Genomic DNA, 25,987 nt, shown 5'->3' on the forward strand with positions numbered 1-25,987 from the left:
AGTTCTAGGTCCAGTGAAGACTAAGTCTCCAATGCAGTGTGTACGTCTGGCCTCCACAAGCAAGCACACCCACATACATGCACACATCTGGAGACAAACACCAAAAAGGTTGCAAATTCCAATTATAGAATGACAGAAACTTTGGTTACCAATAGTTCATGTGAAAAATATCTGGAGCTGTAACTGATAAGCTGATAACAATTTTTAAATCTTAGATAACATCAATAAAATAATAGTAGCTAATCATTTCTTAAGTGCAATCTCTCATGTGGCATGCGAGACCATAACTGGGGGCTAGATCAAGTTCTACCTCAGCACACATAAAGTCAGTCTGGACCAGCAGGGAGTACCCAGGATGGGGAAGGTCAGTGAATGGGCTACAGGAGTAACATGACTGGGGTTGACAGTTGACAGGTGCCAGTTCCTTTGGAGGGTGAAGATGGGAGTAATAGGTATTAATAGGATTTCTGAGCTTCTGGCTAACTATAGGAAAGTCTTCTTTTTCTGTATGTAGTATGCCTAAGAAGACAGTCAGTCACTTGATAACATAACTTTGAAGATTGAGCCTAATAGAGAATCCAGACAGAATCTAGACAGAAGCTTGCTGCTTCTCAATAGGCTGCTATGTGTTGTTTTAGACAAGAACCTCTCATTGTGTAGAAATTTCTATTCATCAGGGGTACGCAGCATCATTAGCCCTTTGAAAATTGAGTGCCAGAAGCACATCATGCTTCACATCTGTGGAGTTACATCACTGTGATTGAGCAAAATGTCCCATGGGGGTCCAGATGCCTTCAGTATGCTGAGTTACAACACCACCTTGGGTTAAAAGCCAAACAGGGATGATTTGCTGTTGGAATCCAACAGGAAAATAGATGAGTGACTGAACCAAGAACTTCCACCAACATATGTCAAGTACCATGCGTCTGCAGTTCATCTACTTTCTCTACAGTTTAACCACCAGAGGCTCATCTCTTTTTGATCTGCCACGTAAAACGTTCTTCCATCTCCCAAGCCTGCTCTAACCAATGTAGACTAGACCCTTGCTCTGGAACTTTGGGCATTTTTTCAATGTTAGTGGAGAACAACAAAGAGGATTTGAGTATTTCAAGATTCTAGGGAACCTCTGAAGGATCACTGGACCTAAAACTCATTCATATGCATGCATTCATTCATCCATTCATTCATCCATCATTCATCCATCATTCATCCATCATTCATCCATTCTCATTCTCTCTCTCTCTCTCTGTGGTTGGTTTGTTTTTAGGACAGATTCTCACTCTACACCCCAGGCTGACCTGAAACTCCCTAACTAATCCAGACTGGCTTTGAAACTATAACACATCTCCTTCCATGGCCTCCATAATTTCTCTTCTCAGAATAAAGTGTTTTCACTGGATGTTGTTTAAAATGTTATTTTAACAAATCTGAAAGGAAAAAAGTGATCCTGTCTTTTCTGGGTCTCACACCAAATGAAACCCTTAGGTCCAGAAAGAACTGGAAGAGCCAACCCAGCATGACAACTCCCAGCACCACTCATTACAGGAAATACAGCATGAAGAAAGGGCGTATTGCTTGAATAAATTATAACTGATACGCTCAGTTTACACACACTTGCAGACTTCCTAACACTGCCATTTCAGAATATGGATTGATTTCTGTAGCTCAGCTCGTTTTTTTTTTTTAATTAAGGTTTTTTTTTGTCCCCACCACAGTTTCCCCTTCCCCCTCTCTTTCCATTCCCTCCTCCTTTCCCTCTCTCCACTCCCCACCCTCAACTCACTCCCCATCCCTTCTTTTCAGAAAGGAGCAGGCCTCCCATGAGTATCAACAAAGCATGGCATATCAAGTTGAGGTAGGACTAAGCTCCTCCCCTTATATTAAGGCTAGGCAGTATGAGGAATAGGTTCTCCAAAGCCAGTCAAATTGTTGGAGACAGCCCCTGCTCCCACTGCCAGAAGTCCCACAAGTAGAATAAGCTACACAACTGTCACACATATATAGAGGGCCTAGGTCTGTCCCATGCAGGCTCCCTGGCTGTTGGTCCAGACTCTGTGAGCTCCTATGAGCCCAAGTTAGTTGATTCTGTGGGTTCCATTGTGATTCTCCTTGGTCCCCCTGGCTGATATAACCCTCCCTCCCTCTCTTCAGCAGGATTCCCTGAGCTAGGCCCAATGCTTTGCTGTGGGTCTCTTCATCTGTTTCCATCAGCTGCTGGATGAAGGTTCTCAGGTGACAACTGGGGTTGTCACCAGTCTCTGAGTATGGCAGAATATCATTAGGTATCATTGCATTGACTTTTTTCCCTCCAATTGTGATTGGTTCTATCTTAGATCTCTAGGATATCTAGCCTCTGGGTCCTGGCACTCCAAGCAGTGTCAGGGGTGGGCTCACTCTTGTGGTATAAAACTGAGGCTGGACCAGTCATCATTTGGCCACTCCCACAGTCTCCACACCACCTTTACTCACCCTCCTCCCTTCGCACATCCCATAGGCAGGACAAACTGTAGGTCAAAGATTATGTGGCTAGCTTGGTGTCCCAATTCCTACACTAGAAGTGCCACCTGGTCACAGGAGATGGCCAGTTTAGGCTGCACATCCACATTGCTAGGAGTCTTAGCTGGAGTAACTCTTGCAGATTCCTGTGAGTTTCCCTTGTACCAGGCTTCTACCTGACCTTAAAATGTCCCCCATTTCCAGTCATCTCTTTGGGTACTCTCCCCAAGCACATGCTTCTCTTCCCATCTCCAACCAGCCCCAGTCCACCCATGATATCTCTTCTATTTCCCCTTCCCTGAGAGATCCATGAATTCCCCACCTTGAGTCCTCTTTCTCATCTAGCTTCTCTGGGTCTGTGGACTGGATCACAGTTTTCCTTTACTTTACAGTTAATATCCATTTATAAGTGAGTACATACCATGTTTGTCCTTCTCACACAGGATGATTTTTTTCTAGTTTATTCATTTGTCTTCAAATTTCATGAAGTCATAGTTTTTAACAACTGTGTAGCTCATTGGTACATTTTTCAAGGCCACACACACACAAAATAAATAAATAAATATAAATAAAAATAAAAATAAAAATAAAACAATTGAGTGCTCTCAATTCTATTCTTTTTAAAATTTGTAATTTCTGGGGCCTGCCACAATCTTGGTGCCAAAGCTAGCATTAAGAACAGAGTTTATTGCATTAACCCCTTTTTATGGTCCTACCTTATTTTATAAACTCTTGCTCAAAGATCTGTTTATAGTCAACCATATGCATGCTGTACTCTAGTCTTGGCCCAAACAGATGCACTTGATGAACAAATCCTGAATCATCCTAATGAAAACTGAAGCCTCTTGTGTGCATTTCAAAGACTACTCAGAGAGACAACTCCATCTTTAGTGCTAATTAAATATGAGAAATGTATGTGTTAATGATATCTATAAAATATTAGTTGTATTTTTAAAAGCATTATTTATTCTTCCAGAAATATTCCAAAGAAGAGGAAAAAATATATTACTTCTCAGATCCACCTAACCTTTACCATTACCATCCTTTTCAAATATTGCAAAGTTTACAGGACAAACTGTAGGTTGTACGTTTTCAATGTAAAGCCTGTAAGCTTTGGGTAACAAGATGGTGGGAAGGCTTACATGTGAGAGAAAGGGAAATGGATATTTTTTTTGCTCATACTTGAACATAAAGTGTCAGTTTTCCTTTCCTGAAAACACATGGTAATTTTTAAAAGACAAATTAACTTATTTTACTATAAGTTTTGTTTCATTTTTGTGATATCTCATGGAACTTTGAACCTGATGAGAATGTTTAATTATGCATGACCTGCATGACAGGGCTTTTCATCTGGAGGCAATGTCACCAGCATTAATGAGCACTATCAAAGGTTGCCCAAGTCAGAGTTGCTGACCTGAGATAACATACAGTTGAATATAATTGATAACCTGTGACTATGACAAGAATAACACACCTTGAGGCAGATCAAGACTTGACAAGTGATAAACCTCTTTGAAATACAACATGAAATCTGCGTATTCAGGCACCAAAAATGGATATTGTCACAGTGATTTTTCACTACCCTGTCAATTCACAACACAGCATGTCTTAGCTAGAAGTGAACATCATCTGTAAATAATAAATAAATAAACACAGCTGAAGATAATTAGGATCCTGTGCTTAGCACAGTAGGAGAATGATAAAAAGCACTTGTCTGTAGGTAGATCATCAACCCCATCACAAAGGCAATTTTCTAGACTGAAGTATGAGAAACTAAGTGATAAAGAGAGAATTCAGCATAGGCAATGTTTACCAAAAACCTGTTATGAAGAAATATGTATCAGAATGGTGTTGGCTTGGTACTCTTAATTTTAGTTAAAGTCACAAAATCCAAAGTAAACCTCAGGGCTGCTGGTAGAGAGTGTTGTTGTGAAAGTTAGGGAAGTTACAAGGGATGCAGCTCCACTATGCAGTGGAGTTTCATGGATTTCAGTGGAGTTTCTTCTAGATTCTAGCATCATAGAAAAGACATCAGTTTCATACTGAGTCCTACTCCATGACAGAGGAAGGCCCTTTGCTGGGGAAACAATGGCAGATACTAGATAAGGTTCCAATTTTGTGAACTGAAAAGATCTATGAGCCTGAAATGCAGTATTTTTTATTTGAATGTTAAGATTCTTCTTATTGCCCTATGAATAAAATTTATCTTTCAAGACAATTTCCCTGGGACAAATGTTCTGAGGTTTCTGACACCATTTGTTCAAGTATCACCCAATTAGACCATGTCAGCAGCCAACCTTTGTGACAAAGGAAAGAGAACATGAACCAGACAGTCTTGGGGCAGATTTGAAATTCCAGCTCTGCTTACCTAGTAGTGTGTCTCGGGACAAGAGAAGGTACTAATCTTTTCCAAGCCTCCATTTGCCTGACAGTAAAAGGGAGGTAATACTGGAAATACTTAGTGAAGTGATAGGAAATAGAAGTAAAAACATGAAATGTCTGTTATGGATAGCTCTTGCTCAGTGTCTGTATTTCCTGAAGTATTATGTGAACTTCAGACACAGCAGATCTTCAGAGAATAGCAGAACAGCCATCCTCCAGGAGATTTTGCTAACAGAACTCTGCAGTGGCCATGCTCCAAGGACCTGGACATTGCAGTGTTGCGGAGATCGGGCAGGGGCATAGCAAAGAAAACCGTCTCCATCAATCACACAGAGACATGTAGCAAGTGTTATCTTTCCAGATGAAGAGACAGAGATGGGAAAGGTGAGGCTTTCTTGTATCTGCTCATTTCTTTCTGAAGCTGCAAATTTCCATGTGAAAATGTGAGCTTGGAAGGACTGAAGACACACTAAGGTGAGACAGAAGAGCAGAGCAACCCCAGAAAAGCCAACTACACACTAATACTGCCGAGCATCACTGAGTCCCAAACCAGTTACTCATTCCTTACAGATCCCTTGTGATTTTATGAATGAACACCTATTTCTAAGCTCATGCTTCTTAAACAATCTGTATTACAAAGGCACTCAGGAGGCAGAGGCAGACAGTTCCAGGACAGCCAGTGCTACACACACACACACACACACACACACACACACACATGCAAAAGGTTGTTTGGTGAGTTTTTTCTATACCCCCAATTATCTTTTTCAGCTGATAGCAAAAATAAAAATAAAAAATAAAAACTTCTTGTACAATGCAATTAAATGGAATTCCTAAGATAATGGCAAATCACTTGGATCTTTTTGTCAGTATAAATTCAGGCTTTTGGACATGTTTCTAAAAGTACTCTAAGCTCCTTAGTTCTTATAGGCCCAAACCATGAAACAATACAAAGACCCCAATACTCCCTAAACTGACACAAGTATCTGGACCACACTTTCAGCAGCTTTCAAACAGAAACTTTGCAGTTTGGCTTCCTGCTATGAAAAGCACCTTGGTGACACAGCAAACAAAATTTGTCATTTAAGGAGAATTCATGAAATTTCTATTGAACATCTTAGGTGTGAATCAGGGTACTAGTGCCATGGAGAATATAAAATGAAGTAAGGCAGATCCTATCATATCTTGAAGACAAGGTAAAAAATTTAGTAAATAATAAAAGATAAACTAAGGGCTGGAGAGCTAGCTCAGTTGTTAGGAGCATTTGTTGCTCTTGGTGAGGACCAAAATCAAGTTTCCCGAACCTCTGTCAGGGGCCTCATAACTCCCTGTAATTCTGGACCTGGGGACAATGAAAACCTCTCTGGCCTCTGAGGACACTTGCACATACATGAACAAACCCCAAAATAGACCCTACCATACACATACGGGGGGGGGGGGAGGAGAGAGAGAGAGAGAGAGAGAGAGAGAGAGAGAGAGAGAGAAAATTCTTCACAAAGAAAGAAATGCTAAAAAATAAAAACAGTATGGCATAAACAGATTAATATCAATGCTGCATGTAATTACCCAAAAGAGCCCAAATGAGGAAATCAACTAATGATATTTGATCAAAAACCAATGAGAGTTCAATAAAGTTCACTAATTTTTTAATAATCTGTTAAAAAGAGGGGATAAGTAATTAACTTTTCTGTATATAAAAAAACATTTTGCAGAAAAATTCAGTTAAGTGGCTTGTTCTGTCACACCAATTCTGAACTGTATCTACTGAGGATTTCACTATGAAAAACAATGTCTATTTCCTATGACTCAGAAATGACCTAATATGCTTCTGAAAATAATACAATGCACAGCAATTGTGCTTGCTTGGAATATGTTTGTTCTAGGGCAGTAAAGATCAGACCTTTCTTCCTTCAACTCTTTCTTGAGGTTTAAACTGTAATTCTTAAGATTTTCCCATTACTTTTCTAAACCAATGTAATCCCTAACTTCACTCTGAATGTGTGTTCTTGTAAGTACAGATAAGTGAGGTCCTCATCCTTCATCAAGGAACCTTTTCTTTGTAATAGACAGACACCACTACAGAAAGCCACACTAGTGAAAATGTGGAGTTATGGAGCCCAGTCCCAGGAGATACATCTCCAATGCAAATCCTTCACCTAACACTCAGGGAAAATTTTGAAAGAGGCATAGAAAGATTCTAAGAGTCAGAGGATCAGGGAGTTTGCTAGATTGTGTCTCCTAAGAACATCAGAAGATATACCTAACTTCCTAAACATGAGTTGAACAAGGACAACAGGCACATTAACATGGGTGGGACAAAGCCCAGGAGGCTTCATCGATACACAAAGAAATGCAAACAACTTAGGAGTGCTGGAAGGAGGAAAAGTCTTCTCCAGGGAAAAGCATACAAATTCACTAATTGATTATGCAATATGAAATGGTCATCCCTAAGAACACATAAATAAGTCATATTATAAAGACTGAGCAGGTTGTACTTCTGTATTTAGAAATGTATATTATGTAACAACAGTTAATGGGAAGAGAGGCCATGAATTTGAAAGAGAGTAAGGAGGGTGTGGAAATTTGAATGGAATTGGTCCCAGTCTCAGAGGGACTCACACATTTAGGAGGTGTGGCTTTGTTGGAGTGGGTATGGCCTTGTTGGAGGAAGTGTGTCTCTGTGGGAGTGGGTTTTGAGGTTTCCTATGCTCAGGATACTGGCTAGTATTTCAGTCGACTTCCTGTTGCCTACAAGATGTAGAACTCTCAGCTGTTACTCCAGCACTAATCTGCCTATGTGCCACCATGCTCCCTGCCATGATGATAAGGGGCTGAACCTCTGAAACTGTAAGAGAGCCCCCTCAATTAAATGTTTTATTTTGTAAGAGTTGCCATGGCCAGCAATAAAAACCCTAACAAAGACAGAGGGGTACATGGGAGGGTTTGGAGTGAGGAAGAGAAGGGGGAAATGATATAATCATATTGTAATTTCAAAAATAAAAGAATTAATTAAAAGTATGTATATAAATAGAAGTGAGTATGATGCAAGTGTGTGTTGTGTATTCACATGTATACATGCTTGTACATGAGCCTATGTGGGTACATGAATCTACACATGCATGCAAATCTCTCTGTGTGTGGAGATCAGAGTAGGGTATCCAGTATCCTCTTGTACCATTTTCCACTTATTCCTTTGAGGTAGAATCTCTCACTGAATCTAATGCTAAGCTGTCAGTCAGCAAGCACAGTGTTCTCTGTCTCTCCTCACTCAACGCAGTTATAAGTACTCTCAAAACCTGTTACCTTATTACATGCCTGTTGGGTTCTTCATGCTTGAATAGCAAACATTAGTTTTACTTCAAAAACTATTTATTCAGTTATTTAGTTATTTTCTATTTATGTGTATGTATGTGTACCTGCATGAATGTATATCACATGCTTGCTGGTGTGCACAAAGGCCAGAAGAGGGCACCAGATCCCCTGCAACTAGAGTGACACCAGGTATGGGTTCTGAGAGCCCTTTCACAAAACCAGCAAGTACTCTTCAGTGCTGAACACCTCTCCAGACTGAAAATACAGAATCCTAACTCACCTGTTTATGATGTACTGAGTCTCAGTCTCTCTCTCTCTCTCTCTCTCTCTCTCTCTCTCTCTCTAATAAAATTCTGGACCCCTGTCTCTGGGTTCCCCCTTTTTCCCCCTCTAAGGATCGCAGAGGACACTTGATGGAACTCTAGGATTAAGTGAAATGAAAGTAGAGTAAATAGAGGAGGAATGCCCAAGAGATCTAGTTCCCTCTGAAGAACAGCAGAGCTTAATTTTAATCAGCCTCTGGGCCATGGAATGTCTGGAGAGCTACATCTTGGAGTTGGAGATGGCCTGCCTTCTAGATGAATTCACCTACATCCAACATCCAGATACACAAACTCTCAGTCCAAACTGGGGAGGAGCTGCACAGTGTTACAAATTGAATTGTTTCATAGTTACATAGTGGTTCAATCTCAAGTCCATTGATGAGAATATCAGTACCCAATCTCCATCTTAAATCTGCACTGACCAACAGGAGCTCTACCAGTTCACCATGCAGAGCTTCCCTGACACTCCAATGCTGAGCTAAAAACGTGTGATAAAATGTAACTGGCTTAAATGAATAAAGCATAAAACACAGTTGATTTTACATTTGAATACAATTAATTACTAGGAATGTGTAAATATCAAATATTTGATTTACAAATAGGAGGGGCACTTCTGGGTCTATAAATGCTTATTTCATGCTGTCACCAAAAACAACTGTTTCTACTTTTTCAAGACAAGCAGATCCATCCTATTTTATTCTTTAGATAACCATAGACATAGTTCCCGAAATCTTCCACAAGCTACACAGCACATCTTGTTCAGAAGGAAGTGTTTATAGAATTTGCTCATTCCTGCCATTTTGTAGACAAGGATAATTACAAGGCAGTCACCACAATAGATTTACAAGGAAAGAAAAATCAATGGAGTTATAGAATGGTGCATTTATCAACTCCTAAGCCCCAGGTAGCAATTTTATATAATTAGATGGGAGGTAGACAATTAATAGGTGATCACTTACACTCAGAATTAATGCCAGACTCTTTTTCTGTAATGGCACCTTTTATGCTCCTGTGTCATCTATAACATGCACCACACGCTATAGGTTTCTGATATCACTCTTCTCAAAATTGTTCTACTAGAAATTTCTCAGGCATATGGAGTGGGAAAGGCAGATCATAAAACACTGTTCCAGGTGGCCTCTGAGAGTCTCCATTAGAATGTCATGTTCAAAAAAAATACATGTGATAAGAGAGATCTGTGGGGAGACACAGTCAGAATGCTGCCTTGGGAGCCGTCAGGTTCATGTCATGAATCTCAATGGACAAGTGGCCATATCAAGTCACAGCTGGCAGCTGCTGGGCAAGAATGTAGTGTGCCAAATATGAGCATAGGCACCTGTGTGTCTTCATCCCTCTTAGAAGGAAAAAACTATTCAGAGAGCAGCAGGGCAGGCAGTGCAGCTAAACACAGTGCAAATTTAGCTTCAGATGTGCCTTGCTACATATCTATCTGCAGAGCCCTATAGCATAGAGAGGAATCCCTGCTTACCAGCTCCAAACCCTGCGAACAGCTAAGGAAACTTGGAAACTATGTTGGTAGAGTGAGAAGGGAGAGAGTAGTTTCTTAGTGAGCCCTCTTCTGTTCTTATTCTTCATTCTCCTGGTTCTAAGGAAAGGATTTAAGCATACTGTTTATAGTCTCAATACAAACTAGTTGAAGATTTAAAGACAACAGACATATGCTCTTGGCACTGGAAAAACTGTCTTAGCAGTTGGGTTGGGTCAGAACTCACAACACGGGATTGTGATTCCAGGCATGAAGGAAACAGCGATTGAAAGAAGTGGAGGGAGATGTTTTCTTGAGTATTCTGACACATTTGCTTGCAATTTTATTAATTCACTATTAACCTATGTGTCTGAATTGCTTCATTTTCCTTCTCAACTATTAAGGTTTCTAAACTACTTTTCTGACTAAGTTTTACTGAATATTTCATAATATTCCACTATAAGAAATAGAAAGTCACCACTCCTTTGTTGAGAACTCACCGCTAATCACTGCATAGGATGCTGGTAAATTTGCGATCCAATATTCATTGCTTAAAATACGATATTGCTGACTCATCTTTCGCCTGTAATTCTTTAGTATTCAGACCGTCACATCTAGGATGCTCTTGTAAAATACTACCACTACCTATACTGGAATTTATATGAGTATGTAATGGGATACAGCCCCAAACATCATTTCCCAAATTTTTTGAGAGGCACAGAAACCAGGAAGTCTAAATATCGGGGACGTCTACAAATGTTCAATGGCTATATTCCTTAGGGATGCAGATAAAGCATATTAAATTTGTCCTACTTTACTGCACTCTTTCCACGTATATTTAGTTCATCTAGACAACCTATTTCTAAAGTCAGCCTATTTCTATTATCTGTGCCTATTCATGAACAGTGATATCATAGTCAAATCTGCTCTGCTTACTGAACTTGCAGTCCCGGGCTATTTCTTGCTCACCCACCACCAAGGTGGCTTCTGTTGAGCAGGTGGAAGAGTTGGACTCACATCAATTGACCATCCCTCCAGGTAATATGTAGGCCTATAGAAAAAGAGTCTCATTGGTTTCCCTTTTATTCATGTCAGTGAAAGCATCTGGTCACTCCAAATCTAACTTTCAGATCACCTCTTAATTGAAAATGATTCTGAAGACCAAAGAAGTGAAGTTTTATTTATAAAACAGCCACTCCTCTAATGGATTTCAAACTTTTCATCAGCAGAATAGCAACCAATCTATATTTTGTAATCAAATTTCTATGTGACAATTAAAAATTAAAGATTCAAAGTTTATACATCTGAAATATATTTAATGTAAGTATCTCTTTGGCCTTGGCATGGCCTTCCACATATGAAAATGACCTAAATGTATTGTGATGAAATTGTCTTGAAATAAAATTCATGCTGATTTTTTTCAATGCCAAGATAGTTTGTCTTCATTCTAGGAAGATATACTAAGAAAGTCAATATTCTATACTTTTGGTAGTTTGTAAAGAAAAATAGAGCTACTGAATCATGACACTTCTTATTTCTTATACTGAGGTCCTCAAAACTTCTGCCTTCTAACAAAATTACCATTAGTAGTGAAGGAGTTAAAAACAATGTATAAAGACACTCCTGGTCTAGCCAAACAAATACATGAATAATAGATGACAAGGATCTCCTGTATGTAGGGACTGTGAAATGTTATAAAACATTAAGTCTCCTACTTGTGAAATGATTCAACAAGGCTCACATGTGAAGGATCCCTGAGGACAGCTCCATCTGCGTACTTCCAACCACAGCTCTCTGTGAGATGAAAAGGCTGTTAGGGGATCCTGGCAGGCTCTTAATGGTTCCAAGCCTTCGTCTAATGCTTCTTTCTAAGAGGCCCTGCATTTAAGCCATCCATTCAAGGATGTGGTTACAACATTCAGAATTTTAGCATGAGTACTTCAAGGCCAAGGAAGAGTTTCTTGTCAGACAGCAAAAAGGATTAGTGACTGCAACTCTTAAGGAGAGAAGACACTTGTGAGTACAGATCCCAGTGGGATTAACAGGTTATATCGGCAGCAAGAAAGCTTGCCAGAAGTAGTTCATCTGCTAGAGAAAATGGAGCGTGCAAAAAGCACAGACTCCATGATCTGCAGATAGCTTGTATTTCAATCTTTTGTTTCAAATGCAACAGGGTATCTCCTGAGGGTCTCTAAAAATGGATATCACTAATAAGAAAAGCTACTTTCTACTGAAATTGCAACCCAAACAAAAGCTGTTTCCAAGAGCTCAACCTAGGTGTGACTCAAGTCATCTGTATCACATTTAAAAGTCACATTTCATGGGATGAAGTGGCTTGCTCAAAAAATTACACTTTGTAACATCTTTAACACATGCCCATTTATTTTAATGCAGTCATAACATTTCGGAGTTCTTTTACCACATTTCTACATGTTATGGTACAACTGAAAGCATTATATGCCTTAATGCATTAGAAATGTACAAATAAGAAAAATGAATCACTTCAATACACTTCTTAATTTTTTCACATTTCTGTTTTCCCATCTATAAGTGACAATATAATAATAATACCTGCCTCATGAAGACATTTTAAAGAATTATAGCAGAGAAAATTTGGATGTAAGTGGATTTGGGTCCATATTGTATCAACAACTTCTTTTAAAATTTCAGACAATGAATATTATTCACTAAATATCTTTTCTTGTATGCTTACTAAATCATCTTCTTGCAATCTCCTTTAAGGTTTAATATGTACTATTTAATGTGGAGATAATGGAAAATAGTAGTTCTTTCCAGCCTGAGAAGCCAGATGTGGGTGTAAAAAGACATTTGAATCCCTTTGATGTTGATTCTTTGAAATCCTCATGAGAAGAATTAATTAGGACCAATAATGCAGGCAGGTCATTGGATATTGGGGTTAGTCCTTGCTCATGGGAGCCATTCAATACAAAATAAGCAGAAATGAGTCTCTCATGGAGAAGGATTCTTGTTTTAGCCAGTTGCCTAATAATGAAACCTATGGGCTGTTATCAGTTCCTGACTTCCTTACAGATCACTTAACTGCAAAATATATGAACACTTTAGAGAAACCTGAAAATGGTTATGCAGGGGTCAATGCCACAATTGTTTAAATATATGCAGAAGTCAATATTGCAATTTTTTAAAATAAAAGCTTGTCCATTATATCTTAATAATTTTAAAAAATGCACTCAAAGAAATAATTACAATAACTAGATTTCACATTATGTTTTCCTTACATGAATTAGTTAATGAATTAATTAGTTGTATGAAGAATTAATGAAAAGCTCTTTAATCAGTTACCACTCACAAACAGAAAACTGGCCTTCTGATGAAAGACTTCATCTGGTGGCAAGTTAGTAAATATTTAATACTGGGTTCTAGAAGACAGCAGGATAGCCTGATTTGTGACATTTGTATACTTGCATATGAAAATACTTCTTCCATAATAGAATTTTTTGCTTACCAATATGATGGCACTAGATACAAAACATGGATGAAATGTTCAGTAAGCTGCTCATTTATATAAAAGTTCTACCCAACAGTACTGTAAATATAGAATAACACCCAGATGGTAAGTATGTTGACTATCGAATATGCATTACTTTTGTTTTAAATAATTTAATCATAGCTTATGTAGTTAATCTTTAATAAAATTATGTTTAACAATTGGCTCATGAAATTTCTGAAAACCATATAGTAAACTCTTCCCAGCTGGGACAAGCTAGCTCTAGCACCCAATTGCCTTAGCTCACTATTGGCCAGCCAGAAAAAAAAAAAAAGCTAATGTGGAGCAGAAAGAGTAGAAATTGAGGCAAATTTTCCATTCTAAAGGATGTTTAGAACAGAGATTTCAATGCTGAAAGGGTATGTGCATTTCTATCTTGTAACTAAAGACAAATACAAAATATGTTCCTTTTTATAAACTACAATCTGAAAGATTTTCTTCATTAGGAATTGAGGTTTTAGGAATTCAGTGTTGTGGTACAATTCCAATACTCATGAGGCAGAGGGATCATCACAAGTTTGAAACCAGACTGGACTACATAAGATTCTATCTGAATGTGTGTGTGTGTGTGTGTGTGTGTGTGTGTGTGTGTGTGTGTGTGTGTGTTGAGTTATGTTAATGTCTATTATATACTGTGCCTATAACTAGACGGGCATTTCTATGACAGGGCGTTCACAGTCCATCTTTCATTTTACTTGAGGATCTTTGCAAACTATGCCAAATTGAATACGTAGATTAGTTTGTTTTATGAGTCATATTTGTGATACCTTAGCATTCACTGCAAATCACTGCTAAAGAATAATCCTTGAGTCCAGCAGTGGCAGTGCACACCTTTAATCCCAGCACTCAGGAGGCAGAGGCAGGTAGGTTACTGTGAGTTTGAGGCCGGTCTGGTCTACAGAGTGAGTTACAGGACAGCCTGGGCTACACAGTGAAACTCTGTCTCTAAAAACAAAACAAAAGAAAATGATCCTTGAGGGAAAATGATATTGTTTTGGATGCAATTGTTGCTAACAGTTTCATATGAGATTGAAATATTTAATCATGCAAGGAAAGCTCCTTCAGCAGGAAGGTAAACAACTCAAAACATCTTCAGGAACTCCCTGCAACTGACCAGATTCTCTAGGCCCCTCCCTGTCAGAGTAAACAATAAAAGCTGAAGGTCCTTCTCCAAGGAAGTGAAGCTGAGCTGCAAGGAAGACTCTCAAACAAGCAGAGTTGAAGAGGCAAAATGACTCACAGAGGAGAAAAGCGGCAATGATGACTTGAGGCCAGACCAGCTGTCTGGAAGAGGTTCGGAGCAACTGAGGCACCACCTGGAAAGGACGCTCTCCAACATGCTGAGCTGTCTGCAGGCTGTGCTGTGTGCTCCAAGCTCGCTGCTTTGTGAACTGTCTCCCGTGCTGGGGTGGGTTTTGGTGATCTCCCATGCTGGGGTGGGTTTTGGTGATTCAGCTGTCTTTGAGTCATTTCTGTGCCTTTTAGTAATTTCTTGCCCATTTTCCTGTAAGTAACTCCAACAAAATTCATTGGTTCACCAAATTGGATTTTGATAGTATCCATACTTTGGTCTGTCCTGGGTGTCTTATCTGGGGTGAGTAGATATATGTGTTGAATCTCCCCAGGGAAAAGATAAAGATTTGCAGGCATTAACACAAATTCATGTTAAGGGGATTAAAAGCATGAATCTTTATTACACCTAAAAAATGTATTTTAATCTTTAAGTTTATCAAATATTCATTCAAGAGTATCCCAGAAACTGAAATTCAAAACATGGTTGAAGGTTCACTAGCCCACTGGAACATGCAGCTCTGGCAGGCCCGGCTCTTCTCTCCCACTCCCTCTGCCTTGCTACAAACCATTAAATTGCATTCCTAAAGCTGGCCACCAAGGTCTGTTTCCATATTTGGCCACTTCCTCCTTCTGAAGTTACCAAGGTCCAGCTATTGAAGTATTACAATGCAGCAATCAGAAACCCCTTTGCTTCACCTAATTAACACGTCCAATTAAAATTAAACACCTCATCCTAACATGGGGATTCTCTCTTTACCTGCCATTTGCCTATGTGCCAAGTCTGTCTCCTCTATATCCAGAGGCAGTCCTTTGTCCTTCTGGGACAAATACCCCTTCCTCCATTTCCCTTGTCCCCTTCCCCCTTATCCCTTGTGCCCTATCTCCTCTACCACTGAACCCTAGCCCATTTTAACAGAGACCTCCTCTTTTCTTCCTCTTAAAAATTATACCTGAAAGGTCATTTGCTTCTGTTTTTCTTCTTGAGTCAGAAGCAGTCACTTTAACTTTTTTCCCCTGTTTAATAAAGGATTTCTCTGTGAAAATAGGTCTTTGGGTGTGGTGTGTGCCTAATATAGGGTCTACAGGGGTCTCCGCAGGGGTCTTCTATATTGGTCTCAATTATGTCTCATTTCTTTCCCTTCATTTCAAAACTTGTATTAAGATTAGAGTATAGAATAGAAGTACTGTAAGAAAATCAAAATAAGCAATTCTCATTGTTGGCTAAATCTCAAACATTAGCTAGTTTGATTTTTCAAAATTATTAACATATTTATTCTCCCATTGTAGATCACCTTAACCCTAGGTATCTAGCTTAAAATGTGTACTCTAATCTCAGGTCACAGACTAACTAGTGGCAAGCAGGTGACTTAAGCCCAACAAAGGTGCCCTTGTGTGCAGGCTCTTACTGAAGGACCTGGGCTGAACACAGCTTACTTCTTGTTGGTCTTCTGTTTTCATCCTAATCTTTCTAATACCATTACTGTCTCTTACAGATACTGGATCATTGGGACTAAGGGGAGGCAGATGTGTCTACTAGGTCTCATACTGTTCCAAAGCCTTCAGATTTTCTGTTTACATTTTGGGTTTGTCTGTTTTAATTACTATATAGTGGATTTTTTTGTCTTTTTGTCTTTGTTTTGTTTTATTATCATCATTTTCATTGCATTATGATGATGATGTTGATGATGATATTTTGTCAGATAAGATCTCATTCTAAAGCTCTCACTGGTCTAGAATTTACTACTTAACCCAACTTCTCAAACTCACTCTGCTCCTCTTTCCTCAAATTACCCAGTGTTCGGAGTATAAGCATGAGCCACCATGACTAGCTTTAATATCTCGTTTGTTACTATCATGAAGTATGTGTTATCTTGCTTCTTTCAGTAAAATGTGCTTCATTTGTGTAAAATAACTGGTGAAGAATCAAACCTATGCAGAGTTTTCCCCTGATGATGCAAAATTTGGTAGCTATACCACGCAAAACTTATGCCAATGTGATATTTTTTCTAACAGTGCCAAAATATTTAGCATTATTGACTCAATTTTCTCAGGATTAAGTTATTTAAAGTTCTTCTCTTCATATAATCAAGACATTTCTGGAGGACTGATAGACATATTGATATATCACAGGTAAAATATGTGTGGGAAAGGTAAAAGGCAGACAAAGCAGTTTGTGTTTTAGTAGCAAATATTACTGAATTCCTTGAGGATATAAATTCTATTTCCCAAATTTCTAATAAAGATTTACTTTTTAGTGAAAATAAAAGTCTGCATGAAAGAGACCATTATGAACATGAGCTGATTAAAGTTGAGGACATTATTTTTTAAAGTCAGTAGCACTGTATGAAGAACGAAGTGACATGAATATATATATATATAATTCCATTTCAGTTAATGTTGCTCATGTTCTACTTTCTCAGCCTTACAATCCTGAAATTCCAGGAAGATGATAGGAGTAAGGACACAGGTGGCTTATAGACTGCTGGGATTTGTCCCTACAAAATGGGGAGGCAGATTCAAATAGGTGAAACACATCTGTATCATTGGGGTAGCTAAGGCAACTGGTAGCTTAGTAACAGAAATTTTATGATCTTTTCAAGGAGTTATATTACAAAGAAATCATTTTAGTATTATTAAGTAAACAAGCACATCAAAGATAAATGCATCCATTGTCAAGACAGGGAAGTTATAGGAAGGACTGGGGAAAAGCATAATCACAAAATAAGTTTGAACCGAAAGAACATGCAGTATCAGTTAATGAAATAAAACCTGTAATAAGTAGGTAGAGCTCAAGAGAGAAAAGATCTGACACTATAAATCTATTTGTCAGGAGGCTTACACCATGATGTTTCCAACTTTCTGATAAGTGCTATCAGGAAAATACATCTGTATTCATCCCAACCAGGCTCTTAATCCTGCAGGCCTTAGTTTGAAATCTATGGACCACATAGTAACTGTAGTTAATTATAAGTACTAAGTGTTTAAAACACGCTGAGAATCTAGTCTCAAATGTGTGGACTTCCAAAACAAATAAGTGAGGTGATTATTCTAATTAAGTTATTTGAAATCCTCCCCATCATGTACCTACATCAAAATATCACATTGTTCACATAAATTTGTACAATATATTATTTGACAATTAAAATGATAATAAAATAAGGATATTCCTTGATTTCACACACAGGGTCTGAACCACCTTGGTGTACACTGGAGAAAAATCTAGAGAGCCTTAACATCAAGTAAACATTTAAGCCATGTATTATGAGACTTGGGAATTGTTGTTAATAGAGAGAGACAGAGACATACAAAAGGAGACCCCAAACCTATAATGACAGCAATCCTACCATGGTAACAAACTGGCCTGGCTTCTACAAGGGCTCCTTCCTCATGGAGTGAACCTCATTCAGACTACACGGAGAAAGAGCACAAAACTTGACTCACACAACCTAGATGTCATGTTTTTCACTAACACCAGGAAGTGCTCGATGGAAGGCCTGTACCACCACACCCTGTTTTCAGCTTTTCTTTCATTCCTTTTCACAAAATGGAAGTTCAGCGGGTTCAATCTTGTCCTGAGTTCATCGCTCTTTTAATTCCATTTCCTAATTTGTTTATCTCCTTGAATACAGAACTTAGCTCTATTCCTTTTCTTGGTGCTCCCTTTCTCCTCAAACTGTACATTTTGTGTTTACTTGGATCAGCTTGCTCATTTTCACTGTAGATCTTCATTAGAGTTAATACTAATAACCACACGAAAGAGTCTATAGTAAGCTGTTTTGAGATTTCCTTCTGCAAACAGAATTAATCCAAATTAAGAGTCTGCCTCATACTCTTTGGAGAAGGGTAAAAAGCAGCCACATTCTTCACCCAAATATCACAACAATCTCTAGGCAACATACTAAAATTCTCCTCTGAAACTTCTTGAGCCAGGGCCCACAGTTCAGGTCAGCCTTGGCACTACTGTCTTCCATGTTCCCACTAGTATGGCCAATTAAACAGTGCTTAAAGCATTCCACAGATTTCATAACCCAAAGTACCAAGTGCCAAATAAAATTACTCCAAATAAAAGCATGGTTAGGTTTATCCCATCAATATCCAGTCCCTGGTCCCAACTTCTGTCATAGTTAGAGTTTCTATTGCTGTGAAAAGACACCAGGACTATATCAACTCTTATAAAGCAAAAGCATTTCATTGGGGTGGCTTATATTTTCAGAGGTTTAGTTCTTTATCCTCATGATGTGACATGGTGATCTGCAGGCAGACAAGGTACTGGAGAAGTTACAGAGAGTCCTATATTTTGACTCTGTTCCTCCAGAGAACCCTGACCAACACAGGTCTCATTATTACATTTTCATACATAGAATGCATTTTAATCATATTCAGGCCCCTGTTGTCTTCTCTTGATCCCCCTCACTCCGGTTGATCTTTTCTCTTCCCAGATAGTCCCCCTTATAATTTGAAGTATTTTTTGTTTATATTTGCGCTTGTTTGGTGATCAAAGAATTCAATTAGGAATGCTTATATGCACAAGGATGAAGGCTTAGTTACAGGCTCATGTGCACCATTGAAGACAAATGATTCCTATTCCCCAGCAACCATTAACTGCCAATAGGTCCTCATCAGGAAGTAGAGATCTTTGATTCCCTCTCTGCTCACAACAGTAAACTGATTATAACCCCCCAGGTAGTGTTTAAATGTGTTTAAATAAATGTTAATAAAATGGCAGTCTTGCACTTCACCTAACCAAAAATAAATAAATACAAAAGGTACAATTGTGTCATCTTTGCATATATCGTTACTGTTACTTGTGACCACAACTCCTATAGTTTTTGTTGTTCTTGCTTTTTATATGTGGTTGATGCTTATGTTTGTGTGGGTGTAGATAAATATGTATTTGCATGTACAAGTGTGTGTCCTTGGGTGTGCAAGAGAGAGTTGGGGATGGGAAGTCCTCCTCTACCACTCTCCACTTTATATGTTGAGGCAGAATCCCTCACTTAACCACTAGCCATCATTCACCAGGGATCCTTATCTTCACCACTCATCTACTGAAATGACTGGCTCACTGCCAGCTCATTTGGTATCCATGTGGGTGCTGGGGATCCAACCTCCAATCTTCACCCATGTACAGCAAGTAGGTTACTGATTTTGTTTTTTGTCTGGTTTTTCTATCTCGCTGTTTCTTCTCTCCCTTTGGCTCGCTTCTTGTTCTGATCACCCTGCGTGGAGTCCTGTTTGATGACTACTCTCGTTTTTCCTTTTCCCTCTCTCCCAAGGTAATGTAATCCAGAGTTTCATATGCGAACATTTCCCATGATTCTTAATTCTGAAGACTTAGTCCAGGCTATTGTCAGAGTTTAATAGTCATAAACCAGGTTAATCAAAATCTTGAAGTTTCTAAACATGACCTTTTGTATTACCAAACACAGTTCTGTTTGCCCTGCATGTGTGCATACATATGTCCTTCATCCCACCTCTCATCCTGTGGCCCTTTATTTTGTAACAGCACAGCTCATTTTTCTGTATTTGATGTGTAGGTCAGCCCTCAGCCTTGGCTAAAGCAAGGTGATTTCCAGACCAGACACAAAGTCTCATTATCAGCCATAAATTAATTTTCCTAACCTTTTTAAAGTTTCATAGGATGAACCAGAATATTGAAATAAAGACAACAAAAATTAAGCATTATATTGCAGGACTAGAGAGATGGCTCAGCAGTTAAGCTGACTATTGACTATTCTTGCAGAGGACAAGGGTTCAATTCCCAATACCCTTGTGGCAGCTTAAAACCTCCTGTAACTCCAGTTTTGAGAAATTGGATGCCTTCTTCTGACACCAGCAGGCATTGTATGTTTGAGGTGCACAGATATATATGCACACACCTAAAATAAAATAATCCTTAAAAAGGAATTATACTGTATAGAATAAAGAGAGGTGTTTAAATTAAACCATGTAAAAACAAAATTATCATTATATCTACATTATAAATTAAATGTGTTTCCATACTGGCTGTCCAGTATTTCTGGGAGATAAGCATGATATTTCACAGGACTTAATTCAAAACTCACCACAGATATGTCAGCACCGTTCATGCACCAACATATTTATTGGAGCATTCGAATATCACAGGTGCTCTGCTTCCAATGGTTGGAAGGTGGAATAGAAAGTCTTGGAACTTTGCTTTCACTGTGAGCAAATAAATGCTAATTTTCTTTAACTGGGGAGATTGCTCTCTAAAACAAAACATACGACCCATCTATATGTTAATAGCTGCTTGTTTAGGCAAATCTCTTAGGGTTTCTGTGACTATAAACATGTCATCTTACTTCTGACTTTTAATGGGCTGATTACCAGCTCTGACAATAAATATAGCTTTCACTGTAAAAGAATACAAAATATAATAAGCTCTCCAAGTAATGACATGCCAAGTTTTATTGAACAGGCCTTAGAGTCTGATGTCTGTGATGCTAAAAGATGACTAATACTCTGTGGGAGCCATGCCTACCTGCCATAGTTTAGTGTGTTCAACACTTTTCTGAAGCAGCTCAGAGAACATGTTTCTGAAATGCCATGTGGAGGTGATGGAAGAATTTAAAACACACAATTAAGGTTCATTTAAATACAGTGACTAAAGCTGATTTAGCATACCATGATTGAGTGTTCTTTTTAGCTGTAGACCCTACACACCCGGTAGTAGAATACTTGCTATTATACAAACACACAGCAAGAAAAGTATTACATAAGATGTACTTAAAAGTTCTTTGGTGACTTGAGAGATGAGTGGAATGGTAGCAAAACACCTTTCCTAGGAAGAATCACTTTACAAAGTTCCCTGTGCTCTGTTTTGTATTCTTTATGTCTTCTGTTTAATCTGGTCTGGTAACGTCAGAGCATAAATGTGAATTTCAAAGCAAGCACGTAAGTTTGCATGGCCAGTAATGGAAACTAGCCAAAAGCACAGAGAGAACAAGGTAGAAGACAGATTTCACAAATCTAAGTTCATCAACATTAGTCACCTAAATATGACAAGGTTTCTCCAGTTAGATTTCCCATTCTGATTCTTTTTCACTCAAGAGGGAATGAAATTCATGTGAAATGGAATTAGATTACTCACAATCTTCCATTTCTTTTGTTTTTAGGAGGAGCTTTTGGACTATTTTTGGTGGTTTGCAGCTGATTCATTGTTACTGTATGAATTCCCTGCATCAAGTTTGAGCAGCAAGTGGCATCCCCTCTTTACACCAGAACTTGTTAAGGTTTCATAATCCCCGTCTTGCAAGAGTTGGTTGGAGTAGAATAAAACATGGAAGGGAGAGGGAGAGCTGTTTTTGGTGGGAAAGGCACAAGGCCTAGGAAGTCCTTTCACATGGTCTCACATGGCATGCTGGAGCATGCTAACATGAGCTCGTAGAGTTTATTTCTAAAGTTCTCAAGATTTCTGAGTCAGCTATCAAACATGACAATTATTGTAAATTGAATTATTCAAATTTAAATAAACCATAATCAAAACACAAGTACTAAAATATCTAAAGTTCATTCCTTTATCATTATTTTTGCCATATTCTTCTTTACCTGTGCGTTTGGAGCTGTTTATGTCTCTTGTTCAATCTGGATAGTAGAAATGCTATATAAAAGTCTACTTGTAACTGGCTGAAGTGGGAGTACTTATAGCGAACACACTGGAAAATGTTACAAACTGGGATAGGACCTATTGTATACTGAGCAATGGTCTTAATAAATTTGTGAGTAAACGTATTTCAATAATGCATACTAAAATTACACGTATGTCATGTCTGTAACCACTACCTTGTCAAATGAAATTCATAAATAATCTTTCAATGCCTGAAAATTATTGTACAGTTCAGACAAAGAAATCTGGTCATGGCATTGATGAATTTCTAATATCGTTTCAGTGTCTTCTTTCTCCCTAAAGCAAATAAAAATATTAACTAATTTCATATCAAAACTATGAAGTCAAGAGTTTGTAAAACTCAACAAAAAATATCTGCCATATGTAATTTCAACTATAATCTCTTTATATAAATAATGCTATCATGTATAGTACAATAACATAATAGAAAAAGTGTGCTGGCTTTATTTTTTATTTATTTATTTTGTCAATTTGACACAAACTGGAGTCATTTGGGATGAGAAAACCTCAGGTGAGAAAAGAACCCCACTAGATTGTCCAGTGGACAAGCCTATGGTACATTTTCTTAATTGATGTGGGAGAGCCCAGCTCACTGTGAGTGATAACACCTCTGGGTGTGTATAAGAAAGCAGCCTGAGAAAACTTTGGGGAGAAACCCAGGAAGCTTCAGTCCTAATGGCCCCTCTGTCAGTTTCCACTCCCAGGTTCCTGCCTGGAGTTCCTACCCTGATGCTGGTGATTGATTGTGATATGGATTGTACACTTTGGGTCATAGGGTCTTATCATAACAATAGAAACTCTTGCTGAGACAACACATAAGCTTTCTTTTGTGTGGAATCTAGTTCTTACATGCTTGTAGTCACCCCTCTGCCTCTACCATAGTACAACTTACTTGGAGGGAGTTTAATTTTATGAGTTCCTCATAGACAAATTAGTGAAATGAGTATCTCCCAGAGAATAACTTCAGGAGTCAGAAGAAATGTTTACATAAAAATGCTATATAGACTGAGAATGTAGGCAATGTCATAAATTCAGCAACTATGCTTTGCTCCTAAGTGCTAAACACTTGTCGTGTTTACAAAGAATAACTTTTGATCCTAACTTCATATTGCTTAGAAGGATTAGACAAGTGGGATCAGACTAGACAATCTATTTATGTAAATAGATAAGAGTCGAGGGTTGACTCAATTTATTCGGTTTTCTAAAAAGCCAAGTTCATTTCTAAAAATCACAGTTGCCCATTGACTTTTTTCCCTAAGAGGGGGAAGAAAAATCACATGAAGTTTTATATATTTCAAGAAAACATAATAAACACGTTTGGTGTGTGTTTCTCATGGTGCAGAATGGGTTGTCCCACAGGCTTAGGAATGTGTTGTTTTGCGTGGATTAAAGGACAATGAACACGTATAAAATGAATCTGTGGGGAAAACTGGCAAAATTGGAAAAGTGGAAACGTTTAAAAATCTCCAGGGAACACGGACTAACTCATTATTACGTCTCCTGGTTAACCGGTTAATGAGCCCTGCAAGAGCTGCAGTCAGTCTGTAAAGTTCTCGGAAAGCTTCTCCCTGGCTTGACTAAATACCCTAGTTACACCTTTGAGGCTTGTGCAAAACAAACTCAATGCTTCTCAGAGGGCGAGTGTGGTGGGGTGCCTACTGGGTCTGGTCCCTGCGGGGGGGGGGGGGGGAGCTGTCTATTAATCTCACTCACAAAAGTCTGGCACAATAGGTTGCAGCCTTGACTTCTGGTGACCATAAAACAGACCACAGTGTCAGCCCTGATAACAAAAGGATCGCGAGTATTTGCCTAGAACCAGAAAGGTCTTTTTTTTCTTTCCACCCTGATTTCCAACTTCCGATTCCACTCACTCCCTGGGCAAAGCGCCAAGCCAAAGAGAAACCCTGTCCGCTCCGCAAGACAACTGTCAGCCGGTCGCAGCCTGAACATGCAACATTTCAAGAATATTAAAAGCAGAGATGAAATGGCAGAGGCTTGAACTTGTGGTTCCCAAACACAGCCACATCTTCCTGGAGTCCTGGACTCCTCAACCATCACCTTCCAGCTGCTGAAAGTAAAAACCACCAGAAAGCTGGGGTTGCTGCTGTCTCTCTCAGAAGCGGGCTGTCCTCCAGCACCTAACTAAACAACATCTGTCTCTTGCAAACCGTCCCGATAAGAGCGAGCCCTCAGCCCCAGTATAACTTCAGCAGGATTGCAGAGGGTGCACAGGCCAGGTGTCCCACAGAGGGGCGGGGAACTCACTCTCCAGGAGCGCCACCCCAGCTGCCCTCGGACCGCGTGGCGGCGACGCAGCGCACAGGACCAGAAGTAAGACCGCGCCCTCCTGCGGGCAAGAGCTACTGAACTGGAGACACCGACAGCCTGGATGGGACAGCGAGGTTGGGGATCCCTCCAGTGCGTCCTGCGCGCTCACGGGTCCTTAGCCCTGAGCTGCAGATCCAAGGAGGGACCTCCACAAGCCGGTCCGGGAGGTCGGACTGATCTCAGAACCGGAACTCAACTGGGCACTTACCAGCTGCAGCGCGCAGAGACAGATGAGCGAACAGCGCCCGGTGCAGCAGCCCATGGTGTGGCCGGCGTCCCAGCAGCGCGGCTCCAGAGAGGTCTGCGAGCTCAATCAACGTTGTCTGACTCCAGAGCAGCCGGCGTTGCGCTTCCTGACCCGGCGCAGGCTCTGGGCCCCGCGGCTAGCTTTCGATTAGCAGCAGTCAAGCTGGGGCTCGCCGCCGCCTTTGTTAATCTGCACGCAGGGCAGGCGGAGGTCAGTGCGGCTCTCCAAGCCGCTAGACTGCCGGGGGTCCCTGCCTCCTAGCGCGCGGGTCTGCTTCTTGGGGTGGGGGAACCGGGCGGGAGGGCGGGGGACCAAAGAGGCTACAGCTGGTGAGTGGGTGAATGCCTTTTAGGGGAGGGGAGTGTGCTGGAGGTGGGCGTCTGGAAAGTGCGGTGGGCTGTCTGAGTAGGCGTGTGAGCTTGTGTGCTTGCGAGTCTCTCTCTCTCTCTCTCTCTCTCTCTCTCTCTCTCTCTCTCTCTCTCTCTGTGTGTGTGTGTGTGTGTGTGTGTGTGTGTGTGTGTGTGTGTGTGTAAGAGAACGCCACTGGGGAGGATCGCTTTGGCTTGTTAGGAGTCTGGGGAGAGAGAAAGAGACTGTGAGAGAATGAGAATGAATATGAATGAGTAAGAATCTGGGAAGCCCCCAGGGATTTGTGTCCCTTGTGCCCGGAGCAATTGCGGAGTCGCAGGCCGTGCGCTTTCCCTCTGACTGTGAAGAGTGGACTGGAGGCGTCTGCAAAACCGAGAGCTAGGTTTAGTCAAAGGGCTTCCAGGAGGTACAGATTCAGTTTGGTGTATGCGGAAGAAGCGTCCAGAGACTTGAAGCTCAGAGTGAAAGCGCTCTACACAACGCAACGGCAAGGTCGGGGCGGTGGATGCAGACACCAAAAGCAGGCAGGAGCGCTGCTAAGAGGCAGCTCAATAAGGGTCCCGGCACGAAGCTCAGA

The 25,987-nt window shown here is 39.9% G+C and overlaps 1 protein-coding gene across 3 annotated transcripts in view; it reads right to left on the reverse strand.

The window, feature by feature from the left end:
• The window catches only part of Nkain3 (sodium/potassium transporting ATPase interacting 3), a 638,504-nt gene extending 612,999 nt beyond the window's left edge, over positions 1-25,505 (reverse strand). For 2 of the 3 annotated variants that reach the window (XM_036178916.1, XM_036178918.1), the window contains exon 1: positions 25,003-25,504. In XM_036178916.1, coding sequence (XP_036034809.1) covers positions 25,003-25,056 — 54 coding nt within the window. In that variant the 5' untranslated portion in view covers positions 25,057-25,504. Of the gene's footprint in view, positions 1-25,002 lie in introns of all 3 variants that reach the window. The other variant, XM_036178915.1, reaches the window with a different exon arrangement.
• Between the last annotated feature and the right edge of the window lie 482 nt (positions 25,506-25,987).

Source organism: Onychomys torridus, chromosome 2 (genome assembly GCF_903995425.1).
Source record: "Onychomys torridus chromosome 2, mOncTor1.1, whole genome shotgun sequence".
NCBI classification, from domain to species: domain Eukaryota; kingdom Metazoa; phylum Chordata; class Mammalia; order Rodentia; family Cricetidae; genus Onychomys; species Onychomys torridus.